Source organism: Natator depressus, chromosome 2 (genome assembly GCF_965152275.1).
Source record: "Natator depressus isolate rNatDep1 chromosome 2, rNatDep2.hap1, whole genome shotgun sequence".
Lineage (NCBI taxonomy): Eukaryota > Metazoa > Chordata > Testudines > Cheloniidae > Natator > Natator depressus.
In genome coordinates this window covers 18,087,903-18,115,614 of record NC_134235.1, presented here as the reverse complement: position 1 = coordinate 18,115,614, position 27,712 = coordinate 18,087,903, and the positions used below count along the sequence as shown (strand labels likewise).

Below are 27,712 nucleotides of genomic sequence, written 5' to 3'. Positions count from 1 at the left end.
TGTTTAATGATTAATTTGCCCTGAAGACTTGGGATGCATTCGTGGCCAGTACAGCTACTGGAAAAGTCTGTTAACATGTCTGGGGATGGGGTGGAAATCCTCCAAGGACATCTCATTGAAGCGGTCCTGGAGTTACTCCCAAAGCCTTTGCAAAAGGTTTCTGAGGAGGGCAGCCTTATTGCGTCCTACCATGGACACTTTACCACGGCAGGCCAGTAGCACGTAGTCTGGAATCACTGCATAAGAAAGCATGGCAGCGTGTGGTCCCAGTGTTTGCTGGCATTCAAGCAACATCCGTTCTTTATCTCTGTGTTATCCTCAGGAGAGTGATCTCATTCATGGTCACCTGGTTGAAATAGGGGAATTTTATTAAGGGGACATCAGAGGTGGCCGTTCCTGCTGGGCTGTTTGCCTGTGGCTGAAAATAAATCATCCCCACTGTTAGCCACGCGGTGGGCGGAGGGGTGAAGTGATCATCCCAGAGAATTGGGTGTGTGTCGGGGGGTTAGTTGGGTTAGTGCTGCACATTAACCCAAAAACATCAGCCCCTCCTTTTAAATGGCCAATGTGTCTTTTTCAATTTTAATCTCCCTTTTTTTCCTCCTGCAGCTGCAAATGTTTCAACACTGTGACTAGCATCTCCGTCCCAGAGGCTAGCACAGATAAGAAGGTGAAAAAAAAAACGCACTTGCGATTAAATGTTCTCTGAGCTCATGCAGTCCACCCAAACTGAAAGAGTCCAGCAGAATGCATGGAGGTAGACAATGGCAGAGTCCAGGAAAGCACAAAATGAACGTGAGGACAGGAGGAATGTGCAAGAGGATAGATGGCTGGAGCAACAGGAGAGGTGGCGGGATCAAGAGGAAAGGTGGCGGCAGCATGATGAAAGGATGCAATGCTGAGACTTCTGGAGGATCAAACTGATATGCTCCGGCGTATGGTTGAGGTGCAGGAAAGGCACAGACCACCACTGCAGCCCCGGTGTAACCAACTGCCCTCCTCCCCAAGTTCCATAGCCTCCTCACCCAGACACCCAAGAATGCTGGTTTTCAAAGCTTCTCTGATGCGCAGCGTGCCCTGCTGTGCTCTTCTAACTGCCCTGGTGTCTGGCTGCGCGTAATCAGCGGCCAGGCGATTTGCCTCAACTTCCCACCCCACCATAAACGTCTCCCCCTTAGTCTCACAGATATTGTGGAGCACACAGCAAGCAGTAATAACAATGGGAATATTGGTTTCGCTGAGGTCTAACCGAGTCAGTAAACTGCGCCAGTGTGCTTTTAAACGTCCAAATGCACATTTTACCACCATTCTGCACTTGCTCAGCCTATAGTTGAACAGCTCCTGACTACTGTCCAGGATGCCTGTGTATGGCTTCATGAGCCATGGCATTAAGGAGTAGGCTGGGTCCCCAAGGATAACTATAGGCATTTCAACATCCCCAACGGTTATTTTCTGGTCTGGAAAGTAAGTCCCTTGCTGCAGCTGTTCATAAAGACCAGAGTTCCTGAAGATGTGAGCATCATGTACCTTTCCTGGCCATCCCACGTTGATGTTGGTGAAACGTCCCTTGTGATCCACCACTGCTTGCAGCACCATTGAAAAGTACCCCTTGCGGTTTACGTACTGGCTGCCTTGGTGGTCCGGTCCCAAGATAGGGATATGCGTTCCGTCTATCGCCCCACCACAGTTAGGGAATCCCATTGCAGCAAAGCCATCCACTATGACCTGCACATTTCCCAGAGTCACTACCCTTGATAGCAGCAGCTCAGTGACTGCACTGGCGACTTGGATCACAGCAGCCTCCACAGTAGATTTGCCCACTCCAAATTGATTCCCGACTGACCTGTAGCTGTCTGGCGTTGCAAGCTTCCAGAGGGCTATTGCCACTCGCTTGTGAACTGTGAGGGCTGCTCTCATCTTGGTATTCTTGCGCTTCAGGGCAGGGAAAAGCAAGTCACAAAGTTCCATGAAAGTGCCCCTACGCATGGGAAAGTTTCGCAGCCACTGGGAATCATCCCAGACCTGCAACACTATGTGGTCCCACCAGTCTGTGCTTGTTTCATGGGCCCAGAATTCAGCGTTCCATGGCAAGAGCCTGCTCCATTGCCACCAGAATGGCCAAACTGCCGGGGCCTGTGCTTTGAGAGAAGTCTGAGCGGGCTCCATGCTTGCCGTGGTATGGCGTCTGCAGGAGAGCAGAGTTGCAGGGGAAGTGGTGGTTGGATAAGCAGTTTTGCATACCTACTGCACCATCTGCTGCCAGGACACAACAGCTGAGCAAGCTGCATGCTTGCCGTGGTATGGCGAGACGAGAGCAGCTGAGCAGAGTTGCAGTGGAAGCGGCCCTGCGAGACCACCAGGAGAGCAGGAGAGAAGAGTGGTGGATGATGATGGTAATACAGAGGACCTGCGAGGTGGATTCATAGCATCAGGAGAGCAGAGTGGCAGCGGAAGCGGTGGATGACGATGATGGTTAACAGTCCAACTGATGGTTAGCAGTCTGCTGAAAGCAGTATGGTGCCCGCATGGAAAATAGGTGCAAAACGATTGTCTGCCGTTGCTTTCACGGAGGGAGGGGCGACTGACGACATGTACCCAAAACCACCCACGACAATGTTTTTGCCCCATCAGGCATTGGGAGCTTAACCCAGAATTCCAATGGGCAGCGGAGTCTGCGGGAACTGTGGGATAGCTACCCACAGTGCAACGCTCTGAAAGTCGACGCCAGCCTCGGTACTGTAGACGCACTCCGCCGACTTCATGCACTTAGTGCATTAGTGTGGGGACACACACGATCGACTGTATAAAATCGCTTTCTAAAAAATCGACTTCTATAAATTCGACCTAATTTCTTAGTGTAGACACATCCTTACTCTTCAATATCTCCCACTCTCAAACATAGACATTGGAGTTTTATTTTGTTTTATTTGGATTAATATAGTCCTCTGTCTACCTTGGTTACAACAATATTTGAATTTGTAAAGAGATCAATAACCAACACCAAACATTGCTGTAACTGGGATAAATAGGAGGACAAGGTAAATGAACTGGAATGAAAGGATCACGGTTGTAATGGTAGATCTGGAAGTGTCACATATTCCACTGAACCAAACACAGAGAGGAGAGGTTCTCTTGGCTGTCAGATTAACCTATAGTTATCAAACTGTATCTTGTAAGAGAACTGCTACAAACTCACTCCAGAATAAGGAATCTTGGGACTATCCTACCCTAGGAAGCCGCCTGTGGATGAAAAGAGCAAAAGAGAAACCTACAAGTTTGCTAAAAATGGGAAGTTACCTGGAATAATTCTATAGATGTGGGTAGAAGAAATCCAAGCGAAGCATTACATACCAAACATGAAAGAGGAGCAGGTGATGAAGGGTGCCCACCCTCCAAGCAAATTAGAGCACCAATGATGTCTGTCACTCATGTTTACAAAAGGATAGATCCAACAAATCTCAATAACTTGCAAATGAGGGGACCAACCATGCCCCACACATCAAATTTGTACAGGAAACAGTTTGCAAGCAATCCACAGCATAATATACATTCATAAAGAGAGATCCAAGCAGTTTCAAATAATGAATCAGTCATTATCTTGTGTGTGGACATTTCACAAACGGGAGAAAAGCTAAATAATTTGTCCACTATACACAGTTTGCCGAACTCTAGTTAACAGTATCGGAACAGCATGCCTTGATTTATTGTACAGTCAGTCCTCTTCTAGCTCTTAATTCTTCTACGTTGAAGATTTACCTTCTGGTTCACTGTTTTCAGTATAGCAATGTGCCTCTCACTGCTCTATAGGTTATCAAAATGGAGAGGGGGAATAGGTGAGCCCATTGCTACCCCCTATGGAGTCAAGACTTGGAAGCAAATGGCCCAACAGCCCTCATCCCCCAATCCCAGAAGCACCAGGTGATTCAGAGCCCTTCATAGAATTTCCCAGGGGAATGACCTTTTAAGAAGGTCCCAGCATCCTTCATGAAGGAGAGACTCAGCAACCACTGCCAGCAGCGTCAGAAGATGGGGCAAGGGGACAAGCAGAGGCTACCTCTCCCCAATGGTGCTAAGACTTTGGGGGCACATGGCCCCAGCAAAAGCCTTCTCTTTCCCAGCAGTACAAGGTGGTGAGTCATTCACAGCCTTGGGAGCCCTGATGAGGTCCACAATTCTGGAGTTTTTCAGCTGTTTTGGGGACCTGGGTGTATGTGTGTGTGGGGGGGAGGGTAACTGAGTAAGCAGTCAGGTAATGGGGCAGGCCTCCTCAGTGTAACCTTCCCAGCCTCAAATTGTAGTTACCACACCATAAACTCCATAAATGATCAGCGTACTTTCTGTCTTTTGTACCTGACATCTACAGGACCCACCCGTGTCCTGTGCAGACCAGCAGAGAATGGGACCCTGATTCTAATTGTGGCCTCTGAGTGCTGCTGTAATAACACCACTGCCACATCATCTGAGTTCTTGCGAGCCATTTCTGCACTTTGAAGATAGGCAAAACCAAGAGTTATCAAGTTTACAAACTGAATGGTCCAGAAAAGCCATAATAAATTCAGAAAAAATTAGTGCTCCCATGTCATTATACAAATTAGGTAGAGTATCTCTGCTAGAGATTTGAATTGCCTAAGGCACAGTCCTGAACTATTAGGGAGATGGAACAGATGATATAATAAGTCTTTTCAGTATCTAACTTCTATGATGTGTCAATTCCTTCTTGGTTCACCTTGTCATACCTACATATGGACTGCAGAATATATAGGGCTCAATTAAAAAAAAAAGACACTGTTCAATGGTTTTTGACAAAAATAGGTATTTTTGTTTGTAAAAGATGCGTTGACATACATAGATGCAAGTGTCACACTGGGAAATTCCAATTGTGCATGCAGCTGGATCTTTTGCAAACAAAATCTTAGGTACACATTTCTGAAAATTAGGCATTATTTTAGCACTGTCCATTGTTTTGAACTTCCTAGAATCCCAAAGCTAAATAAATTGATGAAAGAGAATGAACCTTAACTCCAAATTTCCTTTTGTCAGTCTTCACCTTTAAATAATGCATATGAAATGTAATTTCATTTTTTTAAAAAGAATGTATAAACAAATATAAATAAATTAAAGGAGATAAAAGAAATGTTTCCACAGATATTATAAGTGAATACTAGATGTTGGAATCATGAAGACAAAAGAGTCATTAAACTGTCAGTTTGGCTTTGACTCAAAGACACATAAGTGATTAATGCATTAGAAATCTGCAGGATGGATGGCCCATGACATATTGATAACATGTAAGACCTCTTGTTTCTCAATGTGAATGGAATGGTTACTACTGACATTCACAGACATACAACATATCTATCCATTTATCAGTGATTCATCGTCAATACAAATGAATGAGGCACATCTATTGGCCTGATGATAACTGTGTGTCCAGACAGATAGACAATATAATGGACAAGTTCGATAAATTCCATTTTCAAGATCTGAAATTTCAGGATTATGTGGACATCCAGCAGACCATTTTCTGAGATTTCACAGCCGTTTACTGATATTTATTTTGACTGTATGTAATTATACACAGATGGGGAGAACAGCCATATGTAGCAGCGCAGTTATCTGCGTTAGCACTGTAAGAGAACCTCTGTTTCCCTTCCCCACTGTTTTCTCCTCATTGTGAGGAAGAGAAACTAAAAAAAGTAAAATGTTTTAGCATCTTTCATCTGGGCACCAGTCCTTTAATATTTTGTACTGAGTCTGAATTCTGACAGGAAATCCTGAGTGTGGTAATCAGAGAGAAATATTGTATCTGGCACAGACCCCAGACATTATGGACAGCACTGCAGCTGGACTGGTGCACTAACACCTGCTGGGACAGTGCAGCAGTAGGAATTACATTTTTATTGGTAAAATTTGTCTCACTTTCCTTCCTTACAGCTGAGGCCTGGGGAAGCAGGATTCACTAGGGCTTGGGAGGAAGCTAGCAGAGGATGAAGGAAGGATTGGGCCTCAGGCTAGGTTTGAGAAACTGTGAGGTTAGCAACAGATTGAAAATTGGATCAGGTCCAGGAACATAGAAGCAGTGGAGTGGGATCCAGGAGGAAGACAGAGAGTAAGACAAGAGTAAACTGCAGAGTAAGGACAAAATTGATCAACTGCATGTAATTTAGGAGGGGAAACCAATAGTGCATGGGATTAATCACAAGAATCATATTCACAGCAACTGTTGTTAACTAGCTTAATGTTGCTGGTGAATTCAGACAAGAACCATATTTTATCATAAAGAAAAGGAGTACTTGTGGTACCTTAGAGACTAACCAATTTATTTGAGCATAAGCTTTCGTGAGCGCATCCGATGAAGTGAGCTGTAACTCACGAAAGCTTATGCTCAAATAAATTGGTTAGTCTCTAAGGTGCCACAAGTACTCCTTTTCTTTTTGCGAATACAGACTAACACGGCTGTTACTCTGAAACCTGTCATATTTTATCATGTATCAACAAAGATACACACACTGTTTAAATGGAATAATTTGCAGGGAAGGGGAAATCTGAAACTACCTCATTTAGTGGAAAGCTGGTGCATTCCAAAGGCAACAAAATATTGCATTTCAGAAGTATCTCTGAGGCTGGCAAGGATAGTTTTAGCAATATCCAGGGAAAACTGTCTCCCCACAAAAGCAGGTAAATTCCTTGCCTGTACACACCCATTCTCCTTCAATTTAAATACTGGATGCAAGTTTACATAAATGCTGTTGCATAATTTTTTGACAAAAGATGCAAACATTAATGCAAATTATGTACAATACATGGTATGTTGTCACTGTCCAGTTAGTTTCCTCTAATCTAGGGTAAAGGAAGGAATCAAATAAACTTGGAATAGCAGCAGTTCAAGAATCAAAGAGCATATAAGGTCTCTCAGTAAGTCCAATCATCTGAAAACCTATGAAATGGGGTCAGTTTTTGCTGCTGTCCCTATTAGTTGCTAACACCATTAAGAATGGGAGTCTGCATTTAAGTCCTTATGAAGCATAAAATAATTGAATTTCTCAATGAAGTATGATTGGTCTGATGCTCAAGAGCTTTAAGTAGGTCAAATAAGGTGTAGCATATAGAAACTATGAGTAAGCTAGCTGCTACTCAGATGAGAGTAATGCCCAATAAAGTGTCAATTATACAGAATTTTCATAAAAGGAGAGATACATACCCACCACTCTTGGTCCTCTTCACCAGTTACTATAATTACTTCTCCTTCAACAAATGTAAGCTCATCATCATTGTCTGCTTGACAGTCATAAATGGTCTTCACTCTCCTAACTTTGTTTTTCCCCTAAAAAGTAAACACAATTTTAGCTGAAAGAGCTGAGAAAGGGGATAAATATATAGAATTTAAATTTGGAGTTTTGGCTATGATTTATTCTACAAATCCAGTGCATTTTACCAGCAGTTTGTATCTCTGATTGCAGGGGGAACCCTGCCCTCCCCATCTCCCCTGCCAGATCCCCAGCTCATCATGCCAATGTGCCTTGTTTCATCAAGGTTTTTAAACAACTATATCTAGATTATATAGTCTGTATTCAAAAATACAATGTTAGAAAGCCTGACATCTAACTACTGCCTAATTAAATGATTTAGGCCCCACCTATACTTACTTAGACTAGAAAATACTTTTAACAATGGTTCTGACATGGTTTTAGTCTATATACACTATCCCTTTAATGTGTATTAGAATTAAAAACTGGCCAAAACCAAATTAAAATCCAATCGCCGATGAAATTCAGAAAGATAGGGGAACTAAGGAAGTTACTGAATTCAAACCCCAGTATCTATACCTCTACTAAAGTTTTGGTTCCAGGTCCAGTGCAAAACCAAAATGAATCTATTCTTTGGTTCTGGAACAGACACAGACTAAATCTAGCAAGACAATATTTTCATGAAATTTTGACTCAATGGCTGAAATTCCATATGAAGATCTACTCTAAGATGAGTGGCACTATTTTGGGCTGCTCTCTCATGAGAATGGCTTGTGTTAATTATTCTGAACCCAAACACAATCAGTAGGTCTGATTCTGCGCTAGACTGTCAATTCATATCCAAACACTGCCCCTCTCTAGATGCAGCCTGTTTTTCTGGGAACTGTGTAAACAGTTTCCAAACTTGACTACCTTGCAAGTATATGATCTGTTATTGTATATCACATTTCAAACACTCAAAGACTAAAGGAAGGCAAATGATAAAAGCTTCAGAAGCAACAACTAAGAAGGATGGTAAGCAAACCATGCAAGCTTAGTCAATAAGACAATGTGAGACTCCAAAAAAATAAGATTGAGGTGGAGATGGCACCTGTTTGCAAATATATAAAGGAATGTTGTATAAAAGGGAAGGGATCCATTAGTCAGAACTGGATTTAATATGATGTACTAAAAAATCACATTAAATATTAAGAAAACCTTTACAAACTTCAAACCAGTTAAGCAACAGAGCAAACTATCAGGAGAGGTTGACAGTCACCATTAATGTTGAGAGTAGGCACCCAGCTGCTAGTGATATTTATATACCAGGAATAATAAAATCAATCATGAAATGATGCAGGGGAATGGGCTTTTTCCACCAACTAGACTGTATTAATTTTTCTAGTTCAAGTGAATTTCTATAGAAAGGTAGATTTCCATATCTGTCTCAAGATATAAAGATGTGAGGGAAAGTGACTGACATTCCTCCAGGTAGTCAGTGCTTTATTATTAATACATGGGTGACATTTTAATAATCTGCCCACTTCAACTCATTAATAATCTGCCCACTTTAACTCATAGCCTGAGGTGGTATATATCTCTGGAAAGGACTAAGGGCTGGATTTTAAAGGAATGTACATTAAGAGCACAGTTTGAGGTTGTGATGTGTAAAGAAATAAGTATTTTCAAGGCATGTAATTTTTGCAGCAAATGCAATTAACAATCATTTTCTCTCTTTGTGCACCCAAATCTATCCTAAAATGACCATATATCAAAATATTCAGGAAGAGGTTGTGGTGCTCACAATAGTTGCTGCCTTGCTAATTAACTGACATGACCCCTCCAATTTGTGCTCTCATTTACACTTCTAAAGGAACAGCTTCTAATAGGGTACTTTTCTCTCTGTTGAAAACAATGATGTTTATAGCCAAGGAAAAATGTGACTGTTAGTACTAGGTGTAGTTTTAATGACACTGAGACCAAATTTTATCTCTCTTCAAATCCCATTTAATTCCTTAAATATTAGTGGTACTTTTCATACCTACTATATGCTTCTGAAATACCCAATTCCCTCAAACTGTTAAGAAACAAAGACTTTTGCCTGCATAGCAGGTGGTTAAATTCCCACTAATATTGGTGGCTGTCCTTAAAGGTGTTGATGTTCTGTGGTGATGCAGCATTCCATCATCTTGTGGTGACAGAACCCAGCAAGGGAACCAGATGAGAAATGTATTTGAGGGGTTCACGTATTAAGTAGCTCCATTGCCAACCAAACACGAGTGTGAGCATGCATGCACAGAATCTGGAGCTGCACAGACACACATTTCTAGTGCTCCCTCACCATTTCCATAAATATAATTTAGATTAAGCCAGAACAGTGAGTCTATACCGATGTAAAAACAAATATAAATGGAAGGCCCAGCAGTTCATCCTCAGAACACTTGGAAATATCCAGTGTGATTTTCTGTATTTTAGAAGATATTAATCAAAAGATTAATGCATTATTTGTCTCTTTCCTCACAGAGGGAAGAGGGAGCTTGCAGTACTGAGTTTTCCCCCTCCCTTTAAAGTAAATGAATATGCAACTCTTGGCTGGGAGATCTCTTGTGGTCCTTCTGATGTCCCACCTACTGGCAGGAAAGCAAGGAAGTCCAAAAGACAAAAACTTCCGTTGCTCTCACTTCAGATTACCCTGACTGGTGAGTCCTTGCCTCACCAGTCAGGTAGGAATGGTGAGCTGAAGAGAAAGCGTATGCTCTCCTAAGCCCGGGAGAGGAGGAGGAGTTCTCCCCCTTCATTCAGCAAAGGAGAGGAAGCTGTGTATCCTTCTACCTCAACCCTTTGCATACCCAGCTTGCTGAATAAAAAAACACTTCCTCTATTATTTTTTGGGTAGTTCATAGGACGAAAACCTTATAAAAGTATGTTTAACACCTTTTCTTTATCTACTTGGATTGTGAGATAAACAATAAAGGCCACTCTACAAGAATAACTAGTGTGCAGTCTGAATAAGTGTCTTAGGGTATGTCTACACTACCCACTGGATCGGCAGGCAGCAATCGATCCAGCGGGGATCGATTTATCGCGTCTAGTCTAGATGCGATAAATTGATCCCCAAGCGCTCTCCCGTCGACCCCTGTAATTGTGAATAATATAGCTGAAGTCGACATACTTAGATGGACACCATGGTGAAGACACCACGGTAAGTCCATCTAAGTATGTCGACTTCAGCTATGTTATTCACCCCCCACCCCAGTGTAGACCAGGGCTATGTAAATTAGATGAAGATAAACTGTTCCTATTATACCTAAGTTTGTTAGATGTGAATTACATTAAAGTGTAGTGGTGAGAACTCCAGATTGGGTTCCAGTTCTGTTCCCAGCTTTGCCACTGACTTGCTGCACGACCTTTGGCAAGTCAAAATTTCCCTCTGTGCCTCTATGGGCCCTTCTGTAAATACAATGATATTTATGCACCTTTGTTAAGCATATAGGTGCTAAATATTTGAATTATTACATTGTGAAAGTTGATTTTTTGTGGTTGACATTTTAAGTTTTGTAACAATTATTAAAAAGGAAGTTTAAAATAAAACCTATTAAACCCTTTTCTAAATATGTTCAAAATCAAATATATGTCCCAGTTATTTTATATGTAGGAAACAGAGAGCAAAGAATTAAAGACAGAAAGCTTTAAAAATGTTTTTAACTCCTTAACGCACAGAAAGTCACCACTTATTGCAGAAACATAATTTGCACTCTTAACACTGCCAAAAATGCTCTGGTGAATTTAAGTGGAGTGCCTTGCTCCCAGGCCTGACCTTTTATGTTTTTATACTCCTTTTGGCATGCAAGAGGCTTTACCATCAGAAACATTATCTGTTGAAACCGTTCAAAAGCATACATCTGTGCTCAAATTTGTGAGCTGTTGCCTGTTTTGTGCACATAACTCAAGTGCAGTCTTTTTGCAAATTTAGCTTTAGGAGAACTTCAAAGCTTGCCATGAGGCTTTCAGCACGTTGGAATAACAGAACTACCCACCATATTTATTTTCCTGGGAAGCGGCACTGGGGTCTCTGGCAGAGTATGTGTCACATCATTAGAATCTTCAGATACTTGCTTTTGGACGGTATCTCTAGAGTGTACATTTGGAGAAAGATCTATGGAGTGAGATTTCTGATTTGCCTCTGAGGGCTGAGGCTTTGGTGATGATTCTCCAGCTTGAGTTTTAACCAATACCTCTCCTAGCTGAGGTTTTGGAGGCAGGTCCTTCATTTGTGGCTTTGGTGGTAAGTCTCCAAGTTGTGGTTTTGGTGGCAAATCTCCAAGCTGAGGTTTTGGGGGTAATTCTCCTGGTTTTGGGGGTAGTTCTCCAATTGGAGGTTTCTGGGTGAGTTCCACAGGCTGAGGCTTTGGGGGCAAGTCTCCAGGTTGTGGTTTCTGTGGCAGATCGACCGACTGTGAAGACTTCTGAAAGATTTCCAGGTGTTGATTAGATCTGTCTATTGAAAGATGATGACTGGTTTCTATTTTTCTTAGTGCCACTAAAACAGAAAGCAAAATCAGGATATTTTCACATGTATTTCACGGACAGACAGACAGACAATCTCATTTCCCCATATTACATTTAAGGAGAATCTGAAGTATGCAAGACAACTTCTTTTCTTCTAGAAAGATTTATTTACATCATACAAAATACAGAAAGAGAATTTCTATTTCAGGCTAACTCCAAGTACAGATATCGACAATAAAAGAAACTAAAAAGCTCAAGACCTAGCAGTTATCTTCAATAACTGAAGATGTCAGACACACTCTGAGTTACCTTTCACACATTTTAAATAAAACACTATTTCCCAACAGTTGAAATTAATAAGCAATATTATATTTGTGATGTAAAAGAAAGGACTGAAATTTTAAAAAACGATATTGCCTTGTAGTTTATCTACAAGAGCTGGAAAATACGCAGGTCCTTTCAATCAACATTTATTTTTACATTTTCTTAGTTTCACTGCTCTTTCTTCCTTAGACTCGTCCATTAAGTGTGCCAAGCAAAACTTGACTGGCATGAGTGTACTTAGCTATATTTTACAGGTATATATGTATGAAGCCTGATACTGAGAGAGTACGCGCCTTGATGAAAGTACCACATCATTTTGACTCAGAAAAAGGGATAATTTCATACTATGTTCAACATTTGCTTTTAGGTCAAGCAACACTGTCAAGAATGATAGGTCCACACATTTAAACTTACCACAAAATAGTATCACACATATACACTATTTATAATATAACCTACTATAAAAACACATTCACATCATTATATATGATGATCCTGATTTTTAGATGAGAATTCTGCACACATTACTACAAGTGAGAGACGATTTAGCCATACATGTACATAAGAATGACTTCTACAAACATGTCGTAACACATATGCAAATAAGGCACAAATGAATCAAGTTCAGGCTGAAAATCAGGCCAAGCAGTTTATTTTAACTGCACTCCTGATATTAAATATATTTTTATTAGTCCTCCAAAATGAGCGCTTCAAATAAAACAGAGTATCAGATTTGTTGCTAGGTAACACACCCCTCATAAAGGCTGGAACAACCACTTGCTATGGTTTGAGAGTTCTGTATATGGCCCCAAAGTAATTTCAGCCCACAATGACAGTCAGCTCTAACCTAATTTTATACCAAGTGAATATTGACTTATTTTGTAGTGACACCTGTCATCTCAATGACACCTTAAAAGGAAACTGCTGAACTGAATTAATTTTCTTACCTGTAAAAAACTGAATTTTTAAAATTTGTATTTAGTTTTTGCCACTAATGCTTTGCATTTCTCTTATCTTGCAGAATGGCCAGATTCATTCTCTGGTTCTCATACTTTGGAACAATAGAGTTGTAATATCCACTGACACACACACACTGGCATATGTAAAACTGTGCTATATTTTATATGCTTACCCTCACTGTGTGTGCTCACGTGTGTGTGCGTGTGAAGGGGTGTATGTATACTTCTCTGTTTTCTCCAGTTCTTCAATTAATTCTGGCACATCACTCAGAGAAAGAGGCTTCCATTGACAACCTTTTCCTCCCAATCTTCTACTCTGTTTCTCAAAATGTTCCACTTTACAGACTATGGTACAGGAAAGCTCCTAGGACCAGTGGTAGTCCATAAACCATAGTGTGAAAGTAATGCATTATCCTGTATATTACAAAGATTAATTGTTATGATCTCTCATTTTCAAGCACTCACTTAAACCTTTGTGTTTTAGCAATAGGAAATCTTACCTTACATGTTAAGGTGCATTTAATAGATTTTCCCCTTTTGTATATATGCACAGCATACAATGTTTTCTCGGTTGGTTTCAAACCATTTATATTTGCAAGTTTCTTAACAAAACTTCATATTGGTTATAATGTATTTGCATGTTCTCATTCAGGGCTGTCCCTAGCTATTCTGGCGCCCTATGCAGGCCCCCCGCAGGGTGGGAGCCGGGCTGCTGGGCGGGGAGAGGCTGACCCCAGGCCTCTGCGGGGGAAGGAGGAGGGCTGGTTTGGGGGGCAGGGGGAACTGCCCCCCAGCACTCACCGGCAGCGTGGCTGGGTCGCTGCACTTCCCGCCATTGGGGAGTGCAGGCCTGGCCCTGTAGCAGTCCTCAGGGGAGTGGGGGCGGGGCTGGGGGCGGAACAGAGTGGTGGCTTTGGGGAAGGGGTGGAGTGGGGGCGGGGCTGGGGCAGAGTAGGGGCGGGAAGAGGAGGGGCTGCACCAAATTTTCTGGTGCCCTACACAGCTGCGTACAGGTAGGGACGGCCCTGTTCTCATGCATACACTAGGTGAAATTTTTCAGACAAAACTTCTTTTGCTGAAAAATGTAAATTCAGGTCCAGCAAAACATTCTGTGAATTCGAGTTGATTTTAGCCAACTGTTTTGGTCAAAACAAAACAAAACAAGCAAATGTCAAAATAGTCTTTTTTGATATTATCAGCTAGAGTCACAAGGGGATTTAGGCGCCATTCACAAAATTGAGGAGGTGGTGTTGGTGTTATAACCTTTAGCCCTGTGGTTAGGGCACTCACGTGTGACGTGGGCGACCAAGGATTGAATCCCCACTCTGGAGCAAGAACTTGAACCCAGGTATCACCCCTCTCAGGGGAGTGCCTTAACCATTAGGCTATAAGCTATTCTGGGTTGGGTCTCTCTATCTAACCTGTTCAAGCTATTCCACTTGGTATAAAATACTTGAATAGCCATTGGCTTAGAGAGAGAATGACGCTATAGCTCAGTGGTTAGAGCACTGACCTAGAAGGGCAACTGCTGGGTTCCAGTCCAGTCCCTGCTTCAGTGAACACTTAATTATTTATACAAAGTCAAACAGCTTCAACAGGAAAGACTGAGACTCACCCCATAGTATCCGGTAATCCTGTAGTATACCCTATAGTATGAAAGACTTATGTAATTGTTATCTCACTGAACTCTGACAAAACAAAAAGGGAAGACTTTTAACCTCTCTTCTTGGCCCTGAACAATTAGAATAGGGGGATTTTTTCAAAAAGAACCTAAGCGACTCAGGAGCCTGAAGCATATTTTCAGAAGTGACCTTAGTTCCACTGATTTTCAAGGAACTTTTGTAAATGGGATTTGGGATCCCAAGTCACTTAGACAATTTTGAAAATTTCCCCCCCTAGATTTGTATTATTTAACATTTATATTGCAGTAACAACAACAGACCCCAATCAGTGTCACTGGTCCATTGTGCTAAGTACTGTACAAATACAGGTGAATATGTGGTTCTTCTGCAAGGAGCTTATGATCTTGGAATAAACCAGTAATGAAGGAGGACAATAAAAATACACAGATTCTTACTGATTTTCCTCCAGGTTCTGCAGGATTTCAGCTTTTGTACTAAAAATATGTTTAGTCTTTTTACAAAATCCTTGCTGAAAAATCCCTATAGATTTTGCCAGAATTTCCAGATTTGTGTTGTCCCAGAAATAAATGTCTTTTGCTCAAAACACCAAATTTCTGAAGACCCTTATGATTTATCATCACTTGTTTAACACACACACAGATGCACCAAAATTCAACTATGTATATATCTTTTAAAAAGGTCTTACCTTTTTGAGGTAGTTTAGGAAGAACTCTTGGGCCAAGTGCAGTCTTTGCGGTCCCCGTGCTAATCAACAGATATGAACTATCAGTACTTAAACTTCTGAACAATGAGCTAACTGTGTCCCATTTCTAGTACCACCCACCCACTTTTCAGAAAAAAAAATTATAGTAAGAGTTTATGCATAGCCAGGACACACAATGTTGTCCATGAAACAGCCCTGAAACGCAAAGCAGTGTTGGAAGTGGGCTTGGATTATCCAAATAAAGGAAAAAGCTGTGCAAAGCCTACGCATGGTTCATGCTGCATGGCACATCTGTTCCATAGATAACAATGTGTGCATACATTTATATTTAGAAAACTGCTTAAATTGAGAGAGCAATTCAACTGACAGATTTTGTTTAAAGAAGAAGCAATAAAAGGACAAGTCAAGAACTTAAATTAACACATTAAAATAACCATATTAAGTACATAGGTAATACATTCCAAAAGCATGCAATTATGGCCTAAGATAGTCTATCTTTTTCTTCGTGTGCTTCACAGTTCACCCCATGTGTATACTATCTGTTATAGGTAAGTTTGCCAAAACATTCCAACTGTTTTTTCAGTTGTGGATATCTTTTCAAAATCTTCACCAATTAGGCTCAAGTTTTTCAAGCCTGGTCTTGGTTCAAGGGTGAAACTTTCTGAAAGTCTGAACAAGAAAATTTGAGTCATGTGTACACAAGGAATATGAAAAAATACACACACACACACCGATAAAAATGCCTTATGAACTTTTCTTGAACCCATTTTGCACAGAAACAATTTGGGGATTAAAAGATTAAATTTGGCAGGGAGATAACTCTTCTTGATAAATGTCTGAGTATTCTGGTGAAAACTGGTTTTGATTTGGTTAAATTATGAGACTCTGAAAATTGCATTTTGTGTATGCTTCATAGATAATAAAAGAGATTTCACAACCATGTGCCAACATGCCAAGGGAAGACAGACTGCTCTCCATCAGACAGATCCTCAGCTAGTGAAAGTTTTCATAGGTCCATTGACTTCAATAAGGTAGAGCTGCATATGAGTCCTACCAATTTTACTCCATATTAAGATAATGAGCGAATGAAGCAAAGCTTTGATCTTCTAGTAAATGTTGCCCAGGGAAGGGCAAAGTGAATTAAGCAATTTTTTAAGAAATCATTTTCCTTGCCCCTCTACTCCTCCTCCACTAATACTTTGTTCTCCTCTCCTCTACACTTTCCCTTTACTTGAAACGCTATGTGAAGTGCCATCTGACATGGTAAACTGCCAGTGAATAGCAGATTTGAATCATTCAAATGAGCGAGATCACTTTCATGGATTTTTTTTTATAGCAAGGGCTGCAGTGTGTTCAAACGCTGTCATTTATTCAATAATTATTGTAATTTTCATTTTTTTCTAAGGGTACACCACTTTCTGTACAACCACAGAATTATATCAATGCTTCCCTAAGTATAAAATTTCCACTTTCAAGGGGTTACATGCTTTAAACTGGTAAATACGAGTGGTATAGTACATATAAAAAGAGTAGTATTTTGCGCTTAACATGTCATGCATGTCTAACATACAAACACAAGAAAGACAACAAAAACAATGTTCTGATAAGATCTCATTATGAACCTTTTTTTAAGATCATGCACAGATGTTATAAGCATTAGACTTATTCAGGAGCATAATTCAAGGATAAAAGCATGTTGCAAAGAGATACAGGAACATAATCTCCTTGTGTGGTGTAAAACTGTCCAAAATATACACTGTAAGATGATGATGAAGGTGCATTTAAGAGATTATTATGGTTTTGAATATGAATGGTCACCTTATGGAACACACCACAAAATGAGAGTACGAGTCTTACATTTTAATAGACAAAAACCATTGAACAAATATATTATCAGATTAGGGGATTTAACTACTGTATGTGAGTGAGCAGATACTGTTAAAATTGGAAGGGTTCCACTTCCCAGCTGACCCAATGGCTGACCTTGTTAGTTCAGGCTACTGACCTTATTTAAAAGCATTTGCCTCATTAACTCGGTATATTCCTAACCAAACTACTATTTGGCCTGGGACCAGCCAAACACTGCCAAGAAAAGGGAAAATTTCTGACCTGTTATTCTGCTTTTCTGAAGCTATCATTTTGACAAGCTTCTCACTTCTGGGTCTCAGCTCTTTAACATGAGACTCGTGGAACTCCACAAGCTCTTAAGTGTTATGGCACTTAAGGACAATGGCAGCAAGGTGGGGAAAAAAAAGCCACACTCTCTAGTGGCTGTTCTGCACCACCATGAGTTTAACTACTGCTTCAGGAATGTTTAGTTATTTCCAACTGCCTGGGAGGCAAAGAACACAAAGAAAAAAGCAAGCCAACTGAAGTTATAAAAAAATCTGTCTAAAAATAAAAATCAAGGTGCAAAAATTCAGTAACACCTCAATAAAGATTAATGTAAAACAATGAGGGCAGATGATCAGTTGAGTAAGAATCTTGTCAGAATATTTTTCAATAAGCAGAATTCAATCAATCCTCTGATGCACAGGCAGCCTCAATGCTGGCATTTGTTAACCTGTGAGTGTTTGATTTTGTAACATGAATAAAGATTTTTAGATGTAGCTTTCGAGGGTTTTTTTATTTTTTTTATTTTTTTAAAGAAAAATGAAAATAAATATGACATGCAACTGTAACAATCCTCACACAACCACCTTCAAAAAACAAGTGGTCATCTGAGTTTGAACTTGGGGTTTTGCAACCAAAACTCAGTCCTCTATCACTTGAGCTAAAAAAGCAAGTCCACTGGCTGGCACTAGTTGAAGGCTCACTAGGCGGCACAGTATGGGGAGGAAGTGAGCAGTCCTCTGTGGTGAAAGAACAGGTTAAGGACTATTTAGAAAAGCTTGACATGCACAAGTCCATGGGGCCAGATCTAATGCATCCTAGAGTGTTGAGGGAGTTGGCTGATGTGATTGCAGAGCCACCGACCATTATCTTTGAAAACTCGTGGTGATTGGGGTTGGTCCTGGAAGATTGGAAAAAGGCAAATCTAGTGCCCATCTTTAAAAAAGGGAAGAAGGAGGATCTGGGGAACTACAGACCAGTCAGCCTCATCTCTGTCCTCAGAAAAATCATGGAGCAGGTCTTCAGGAAATCCATTTTGAAGCACTTGGAGGAGAGGAAGGTGATCAGGAACAGTCAACATGGATTCACCAAGGGCAAGTCATGCTGATTGCCTTCTAGGATGAGATAACTGGCTCTGTGGATATGGGGAACGTGATGGATGTGATATACCTTGACTTTAGCAAAGCTTTTGATGCGGTCTCCCACAGTATTCTTGCCAGCAAGTTAAAGAAGATTGGATGAATGGACTATAAGGTGGATAGAAAGCTGGCTAGATCGTCAGGCTCAATGGGTAGCGATCAACGGCTTGATGTCTAGCTGGGAGCCGGTATCAAGTGGAGTGCCCCCCAGGTCGGTCCTGCGGCCACTTTTGTTCAACATCTTCATTAATGATTTGGATGATGGGATGGACTGCACGCTCAGCAAGTTTGCAGATGACACTAAGCTGGGGGGAGAGGTAGATATGCTGGAGGGTAGGGATAGTGTCCAGAGTGACCTAGACAAATTAGAGGATTGGGCCAAAAGAAATCTGATGAGGTTCAACAAGGACAAGTGCAGAGTCCTGCACTTAGGATGGAAGAATCCCATGCACCGCTACAGACTAGGGACCGAATGGCTAGGCAGCAGTTCTGCAGAAAAGGATCTAGGGGTTACACTGGACGAGAAGCTGGATATGAGTCAACAGTGTGCCATTGTTGCCAAGAAGGCTAACAGCAAATTGGCCTGCATTAGTAGAAACATTGCCAGCAGATCAAGGGAAGTGATTATTCCCCTCTATTCGGTACTGGTGAGGCCACATCTGCAGTAGGTTGTGTCCAGTTTTGGGCTCCCCACTGCAGAAAGGATGTGGACAAATTGGAGAGAGTCAGTGAAGGGCAACGGAAATAATTAGGGGGCTAGGGCACATGGCTTACGAGGAGAGGCTGAGGGAACTGAGCTTATTTAGTCTGCAGAAGAGAAGAGTGAGGGGGATTTCATAGCTGCTTTCAAATACCTGAAAGGGGGTTCCAAAGAGGATGGAGCTAGGCTGTTCTCAGTAGTGGCAGATGACAGAACAAGAAGCAATGGTCTCAAGTTGCAGTGGGAGAGGTCTAGGTTGGATATTAGGAAAAACTACTTCACTAGGAGGGTAGTGAAGCACTGGAATGTGTTACGTAGGGAGGTGGTGGAATCTCCATCCTTAGAGGCTTTTACAGCCCGGCTTGACAAAGCCCTGACTGGGATGATTTAGTTGGTGTTGGTCCAGCTTTGAGCAGGGGGTTGGACTAGATGACTTCCTGAGGTCTCTTCCAACCCTAATCTTCTAGATTCTAGGATCTTTTTATGTTCCACCTAGTAGAGTGTTATTTTTTGCATCAATGCATAATGCATCGAACCAGTGGGTTTTATATGGAAGAGTAGCTTATATTACAAATGCACAGATCAGTCAGACTGAGAAATGTGTGGTTAAACGGATGAGACTTATATCTGTCATATTAGGGAACCAGGTTCTAGTCCAAGCTATGCCAAGAGTGAACTTATGTAAGTGTATGGTAGGGGCACATGACCTAGTTCAGGAATGAGGGTGGTGAAGTACACAGAATTATTTAGTGTCAGCAGGCGACATGAGAATAAAATTCCTGGATCACAGCCTAGTGCAACTTTCTCTAGTTCCAATGGTATTTTGATGAGAGAAAACAGCAGCAGCATCTGCTGCCATAATTTTGTCTGTACCATCCAGAGCTTCAGTTCTTTGTGGCTGCTTCAAACTGATTCAAGAGGTTTGGCAGAGCCCGAGAGCAAGAATGCATTGTATAGTTGGAATATTCAGAAAATTAACAGCTGATTTTCCACAGTTTATAAATTGGCCACATCATGCACAACATTACTATATGCAAATACATAAAATCTTACCTTGACTGCTGAGACATTCCCTCAAACTTGTTTGCAGTCTTAGTTGAGGGTGGACCCAGATCATTACCTAAGGGGATATAAATTACTTAGACTTTTTAAAATGGAGAATAAAAGAACAGAAACATGCAGGTAGCAGATATCATATAAAACAAACATTTGCAGCTTTCCCAATATTTTCCATATAAACCTAAGTATATTTTAATGAGTATTTTTCATTCATAGACTCATAAATTTTAAGGCCAGAAAAGACCATTAATATCATCTATTCTGACCTCCTGCATACCATATGTTTGAAAAACTGTCATTGATAGCATCTATTCACTGGCAAGAAAAAGCAAATCCGACTATAGTCACTACTTCAGGGCATTTATTTTGTCTCTGAAACAAGAAAAAAATACTTCACAACATTGTCCCTCAACTATTTTGTTGGAAGGCAGTACAAGGAAAGGGCAAAAAAAGTGCAGCATCTTGCTTTGGAAGTAACACATTATTTTTTAAAAGCTATCATGAATTAGCACTTATTCAATAAAACAAATACTGATTTTGTAAGGATTGTTATATTATTGTAAGAAACAGTCCATTTACTCAATTCTGCCATTAAGTGGAGGAAGAAAAAATTGAAGTCAGAATATCCGAACCGTCAACATCAAACTTGGCTTCATAATCACTAGAATCTCCAAGTCTTGAGCAGTTGCACTTACACTACCTTCTTTGTATAAGAGACCCTATTATTATCATCAACTCTTCCTACTATAACCCTATTTCTGAAGATCCTTAAGTGTGACATTAAAAGTGTTTCATTCATATCATTTGATCCCCTGACACCAAAACTTCAGTTAAATTCATTCCACAGAAAGTGAATTTACTGAAGTTATACCTAATGATCAAAGTCAAGAAGAAAGCACAGAATTTCTATACAAAGAAAATGAAATTGCATACAGTAGAACCTCAGAGTTATGAATACCAAAGTTACCAACTGACCGGTCAACCACAATCTCATTTGGGACCGAAAGTACGCGACCAGGCAGCAGCAGAGACAAAAAAGCAAGTACAGTACATAGAATCATAGAATCTCAGGGTTGGAAGGGACCTCAGGAGGTCATCTAGTCCAACCCCCTGCTCAAAGCAGGACCAATCCCAAACTAAATCATCCCAGCCAGGGCTTTGTCAAGCCTGACCTTAAAAATATCTAAGGAAGGAGCACTGTGTTAAATGTAAACTACTAAAAATATAAAGGGAAAGTTGATAAAAAAAAAATTGACAAGATAAGGAAACTTTATGTGCTCTGCCCTCTGACTAGATTTGATGGTGATCTGAGGTCTCTGCACTGCAAATGGGCTTGGAAAGTTCTATATCCGATAAGAAGATTACATTGAGATTTTCAAAATCACTCAGCAACAGCTTAACTGAGCTTCCACTGAAGTCAATAGTAAAGAAACTCCCATTGACTTCAAAAGGGAGCAGAATTAGGCTAATAGTAAGCATTTATAAAAATTCCACTGTTAGAGTAGGTGGGCCCCAAGGCATAGTAACTCAGAAAGCGCTGGACAATGAAGGATTTTTATATCATGAATAAAAAAGCCTTTTTTTTTGCTGAGACCTGCCTGCTTGAAGACAACCTGTCCACCCTGTAGTTGTAGGAGAAATAATTTTCTGAGATCTACGAAGCAATTTCACTCAGACTCGGAGTCAGAGGATCTGACATCCTGACTGATAATGTTCAATTAGGGGTCTGATTAGTTAACTGAACTATCCATCTAGTAACGAAAGCTTTAAAAGAAGGTTTTTTTTCTTAGTTTGTTTTTCACTAGCTCCAAAATCTCAAAGTGTGTTCTTTGTGAGGGTCCCTGACTTTGGTTTACCGGGGAAGTGAAAAGAACAAGGAGTACTTGTGGCACCTTAGAGGCTAACAAATTTATTTGGGCATAAGTTTCCGTGGGCTAACATTCCCCCCCTCACCCCCAGATGCATCGGGGGGGAGTGAAGACAGCTATAAAAAAAGAAAACAACAAATGGAAGATATGAATATAAATCAAAATTAGGAACTGCAGAAAATTGATAAGGGAAGCAAATGAACATAAGGAGAAATGTATGGCCTGAAGAGTTAACAATAAGAAGGTGTTTTTAAAATATAGTAGGAACAAAAAGAATCCTGACAATGTATTGGTGCATTACTAGATTGGAATTATCAATAATAATGCAGAAAAGGCAGAAGTGTTCAATAAATATTTCTCTTCTGTATTTGGGGAAAAACTGATGATACAGTCACATCGTATGTTGATAATAACACATTAGTATCTCTGGAGGATGTTAGCGAGAAGTGTATCCGCAGAATTTGACATTCTTTCCATTTTGTATGTTCAAACACTGCCAGCTAAAACCCAGTCATCACCTAGCTAGAAATAGTTTTAGGACCGTGAGAGGCAAGGCCGTGCAGCTGCATTTTTGCAGTTCTGCTAATCAGAATGGGAGGTTGGGACAGGGAGTTAAGCTTCCATGAAAATAGAAGGAATTTTTGGATAGCCTTAGTTTTAGGTGCCACTGACATGTAAGTTTTATTGTTATGACTAGAAATGCTTTGCCGATAAGAAGAATACTGAATTGTTATTGGCTGTTGCCATGGAAATTGTTAGCCTATTAGGGGCTATTATGATTTATGTGCTTTGTCTGGATAAAATTTATAAAAGGTTTTGTTAGAAAGTGTTCTTTGGAGCAGTCAGAGGAAGCTTTTTCTTGGGAAAGGATCTGACACCTACGTTCCTCAGCAGCTAGATAGAAGGAGGGGGCCACCTGAAGCCTGGCTGCTGATTTCTTGAAACAATTTCAGACTTTTGGGGAACGATAAATGTTTGGAATGCTTTGAATTTACTGGTATATATGTGTGTGTGTGCTTGAGACCTCATTAAAAAGCAGTTTTAGATAAAAGCAGTTTGGTTTGTATCAATCATGTATCAGACGGAGGAGGTGTGCCCCCATTGATTTATTCCTGATACCACATGGAGAGAAACAGTTAAATTACCACTGCTTTGTGTTCTGAAAACTCAGGGTAACAGAAGCTACTAAAGTTAGATGTTTTTTAAATCAGCAGGTTCATTTTACTTGCATCTAAGAGTTTAAAAGAGCTGGCTAAGGAGCTCACTGGACTATTATGTTGATTTTCAATAAGTCTTGGAGTACTGAGGAAGTTCCACAAGATTGGAAGAAAGGTAATGTTGTGCCAATTTTTAAAAAAGGTAAAGGAGATGACCCAGGTAGTTATAGGCCTGTCAGCCTGACATCAATCCTGGGCAAAATAATGGAGCGGCTGATGCAGGACTCAGTTAATAAAGAATTAAAGGAGGGTATTGTAATTAATGCAAATCAACGTGATTTTATGGGAAATAGATCCTGTTAAACTAACTTGATATCTTTTTTTGATGAGATTACAAGTTTGGTCAATAAGGATAACAGTGTTGATGTAACATATTTAGACTTCTCTAAGGCGTTTGATTTTGGTACCACACAACATTTTGATTAAAAAACTAGAATGATATAAAACTAACATGGCACACATTCAATGAATTAAAAATTGGCTAATTGGTGTCTCAAAATATAAACAGGGAAATGTCATTGAACAGGTGTGTTTCCAGTGGGGTCCCAGAAGGATCGGTTTTTGGCTCTATTCTATTTAACATTTTATCACTGACCTGGAAGAAAACAAAGTTATCACTGATAAAAGTTTGCAATGACACACAAATTGGGGGAGTGGTAAATAATGAAGAGGACGGGTCACTGATTCAGAGCAAATCTGGATTGCTTGGCAAATGGGGTGCAACCAAACAATATGTGTTTTAATATGGCTAACTGTGAATGTATATATCTAGGAACAAAGAATTGTAGACCATACATACAAAGTGGGGGAACGACTCTATTCCTGGAAGCTATGACTGAAAAAGATTTGGAGGGTAATCAGCAGAACATTAACTCCCGGTGTGATGCTGTGGCCAAAAGAGCTAATGTGATCCTGGGATGCATAAACAGGGGAATCTTACGCAGGAGTAGAAAGGTGACCTTATCTCTATATTGGGCACTGGTGCGATCATGGCTGGAATACTGCACCTGTCCAAGTGCCCAGAATTAAGAAGGATGTTGATAAATTGAGGAGGGTTCAGAGAAGAGCCACAAGAATGATTATAATGATAGATTGAAATAAATCAATCTATTTATTTTAACAAGGAGAAGGTTAAGGGGTGACTTGAGTACAGTCTATAAGCATCCACACGAGGAACAAATATTTAATAATGGGTTCTTTAGTCTAGCAGAGAAAGGTATAATACAATCCAATGGCTGGAAGCTGAAGTTAAACAAATTCAGAGTGGAAATAAAGTGTAAATTTTTAACAGGGAGAATAATTAATAACTGGAAATCGCTGACTATTTTTAAATCAAGATCGGATGTTTTTCTAAAAGATATGATTTAGGAATTATTATTAGTTCTATGGCCTGTGTAATACAGGAGGTCAGGCTAGATCAGAGGTCGGCAACCTTTCAGAAGTGGTGTGCCGAGTCTTCATTTATTCACTTTAATTTAAGGTTTCGCGTGCCAGTAATGCATTTTAACATTTTTAGAAGGTCTCTCTCTATAAGTCTATATATTATATAACTAAACTATTGTCGTATGTAAAGTAAACAAGGTTTTCAAAATGTTTAAGAAGCTTCATTTAAAATTAAATTAAAATACTGATCTTACGCTGCTGGCCCGCTCAGCCCACTGCCAGCCTGGGGTTCTGTTCACCTAGGCCAGCAGCAGGCTGAGTGGGGCCTGCGGCCAGGACCCCGGATGGCAAGGGGCCAGCAGCCAGAACCCCAGACCAGCAGTGCGCTGAGCGGCTCAGCCCACTGACACTCAGCCCGCTGCCAGTTTGGGGTTCCGTCCGCCGGCTCCTGCCAGCCAGGGTTCCGGCTGCCGGCCCCGCTCAGCCCGCTGCCGGTCTGGGAGCCCAGCCCTGCCCACATAGAGTGGGTACCTACCTTCTCCCTGGTTTGAGCCCATTCTCTTCCTCTCTCTCTGCACTGAGCTGAGGGTGGGAGTGCACTGAGCACAGGGCTGGGGGTGAAGGAGCAGGCTGGGGGTTGGGGCGTAGGGTCTGGCCAGGAGCTAGAATGAGGGAGGGGGCTCAGGGTTGGGGCAGGAGGTTTGGGTGTGGAGTGCTTACCTGGGCAGCTCCCATTTGGTGCGAGGGGTGCAGGTGGGAATGTGGGGTGTGTGTGTGTGCAGGAGCTCCTGTTTGGTGCTCAGGGTGGGGGTGGGAATGTGGGGGGTGCAAGAGTCAGGGCATGGGGTGTGGGGGGACTGGAGGTGTTTGAGGAGGGTGCAGAAGTCAGGGCAGAGGGCTGGGGGCATGTGTGGGGGGTGCTGGAGTCAGGGCTGGGATGTGTGGGATAGGCAGCAGCGTGCCATTAAAAATCGGCACGCGTGCCATAGGTTGCCAACCCCTGGGCTAGATGATCACAATGGCCCCTTCTGGCCTTTCAATCTATGAATGCACTCCCCACTTCGTCCTGAAATAGCCAATGACGTGCTTCAGGGAATGCTGCAAAGCCTCTCTTCACTTCTCAAGTTTTTAAGAAAGTAGAGGTATGATGAATGTAACAAAGAGGTGTATATTTTCCTTTTTAGATAGCAACTTTCATGTTCATTGGGCTTTTTCATCTCTCATACTGGAATCTGACCTGAGTCTCAAATACAGATGACAGACAAATCAGTACTGGAATCAGACTGGGATCTAGTGTAAGCCCAAAGGTTGGTGACTGGACTAATTATATGGCTTTTATGTTTGTCAGAGATTTTAGCTTTAGAATAGGACAGCCACAGCAATCTGAGTAAAGTCTGAGTGACCCATTAAACAATTTTTGGACCTAAATCCTAAAGGTAAAGGGGCTTAGGGAAATCCTGCCAGCTGGACTCAGTGCAGAGTAAAATCACATGGGCCTGAGATGCATTGTGTCCAAAAAGCTATATCTGGCAGAAAAAAAAAGTTTGGGACATCTGTGATATTCACTTGGAAATACCCCAGAAAAATATATCCATCTGTATTTACTTGCAGCAGTATCAAATGTTTACTGCACATAGCATTATGCTGACAGATACTGGTGACTGCATCAATCACAAACCTCTTCGTGAGTGGGTGTGAACACATCCTTCAATCAATATAACTGTCAGGATAAGTTAATCTGAAACCTCCGACCTAAGATGAAATGGTGTTGACTGGAAAAGGCATTTTTTGTTGAGTGGCCATTGGACTGAAACATCTCTCTTGGTATAGACTTTTTTTTTTTTTTTAACACTGAGACTCAATGTATCATCAGTGCCAGACACTTTCACTAGTATCTGTCGGTAATGTCTACAGACTCTTTTAAATAGTTGATCAAAATATTAAATGAGGTTTGATTTATTGTCTCTTGCATACATGCATGTTTACCTATAATAAAAACAAAAACAAACAAACAAAAGCAGGTGTTGTGAATCTGCCCAGGAATTTGGACTGTGTGGGCAGAGAGTTTTGCTGAGTATTGTTTGTGGTCTGTATGTAGGTAGAACACAGAGAAACTGAAAACAGACCAGACAGAGAGAGACGCAGAGGGAAAAAACCAAGAAAGCCCAGCAGCAGCCGGCGAGCACAGCATGACACTGGAAAAAGTGAGGGAGAGAGCTTTTGGGTCTGTTAGCCCAAGAGGCTTGGGGTTGTAAAGTAAGAAACTGCTCCTCTTGTTCTTGATTCCTCTTGTGTTCGGAGAAGCAGAGACTTTGTACATTCCATGTAAATAAACAAGATTACATGAAAAAAAATGCAAGACTATCAATTTCTACTTCTAACTGGAACACCCTCAGGGTCCCAAACTCTGACTAGCCACTCTGGTTGAAAAGGGGCAACAATAGCATTTTGCTTTGCACCAATTCCTCCCCTCATTTTTTCTAAGGGCTTCTCTTCACGTACAATGCTGCTGGTGCGCCACTGTAGTGCTTTAGTGAAGATGCTACTATGCCAACAGGAGAGCTTCTCTTGTCAGCATAATGACAGTTTTCAGAGTAGCAGCCGTGTTAGTCTGTATTCGCAAAAAGAAAAGGAGTACTTGTGGCACCTTAGAGACTAACCAATTTATTTGAGCATAAGCTTTCGTGAGCTACAGTCAGCACAGTTAATCCATCTCCTTGAGGGGCGGGGCAGTATGTACATAGTGCTGTCTACTAGTGAGGGGAAGGGGGTTAAGTCAGTATAACTATGTTGCTCAGAGGTGTGGATTTTTCACACCCCTGAGCAATGTAGTTATACCAATATAGGCCTGTATTATAGACCTGGCCTTA

General features: G+C 41.1%; 1 protein-coding gene across 3 annotated transcripts in view; it reads right to left on the bottom strand.

Moving 5' to 3' along the window:
• ASAP1 (ArfGAP with SH3 domain, ankyrin repeat and PH domain 1) overlaps positions 1 to 27,712 on the bottom strand; it is a 370,981-nt gene that overhangs the window by 4,414 nt on the left and 338,855 nt on the right. For all 3 annotated transcript variants that reach the window (XM_074943850.1, XM_074943849.1, XM_074943852.1), the window contains 4 exons: positions 20,369 to 20,435; positions 15,347 to 15,405; positions 11,264 to 11,766; positions 7,202 to 7,324 (listed from right to left, as the gene is read on the bottom strand). In XM_074943850.1, the coding sequence (XP_074799951.1) occupies positions 7,202 to 7,324; positions 11,264 to 11,766; positions 15,347 to 15,405; positions 20,369 to 20,435 (752 nt within the window). The remainder of the gene's footprint in view (positions 1 to 7,201; positions 7,325 to 11,263; positions 11,767 to 15,346; positions 15,406 to 20,368; positions 20,436 to 27,712) is intronic.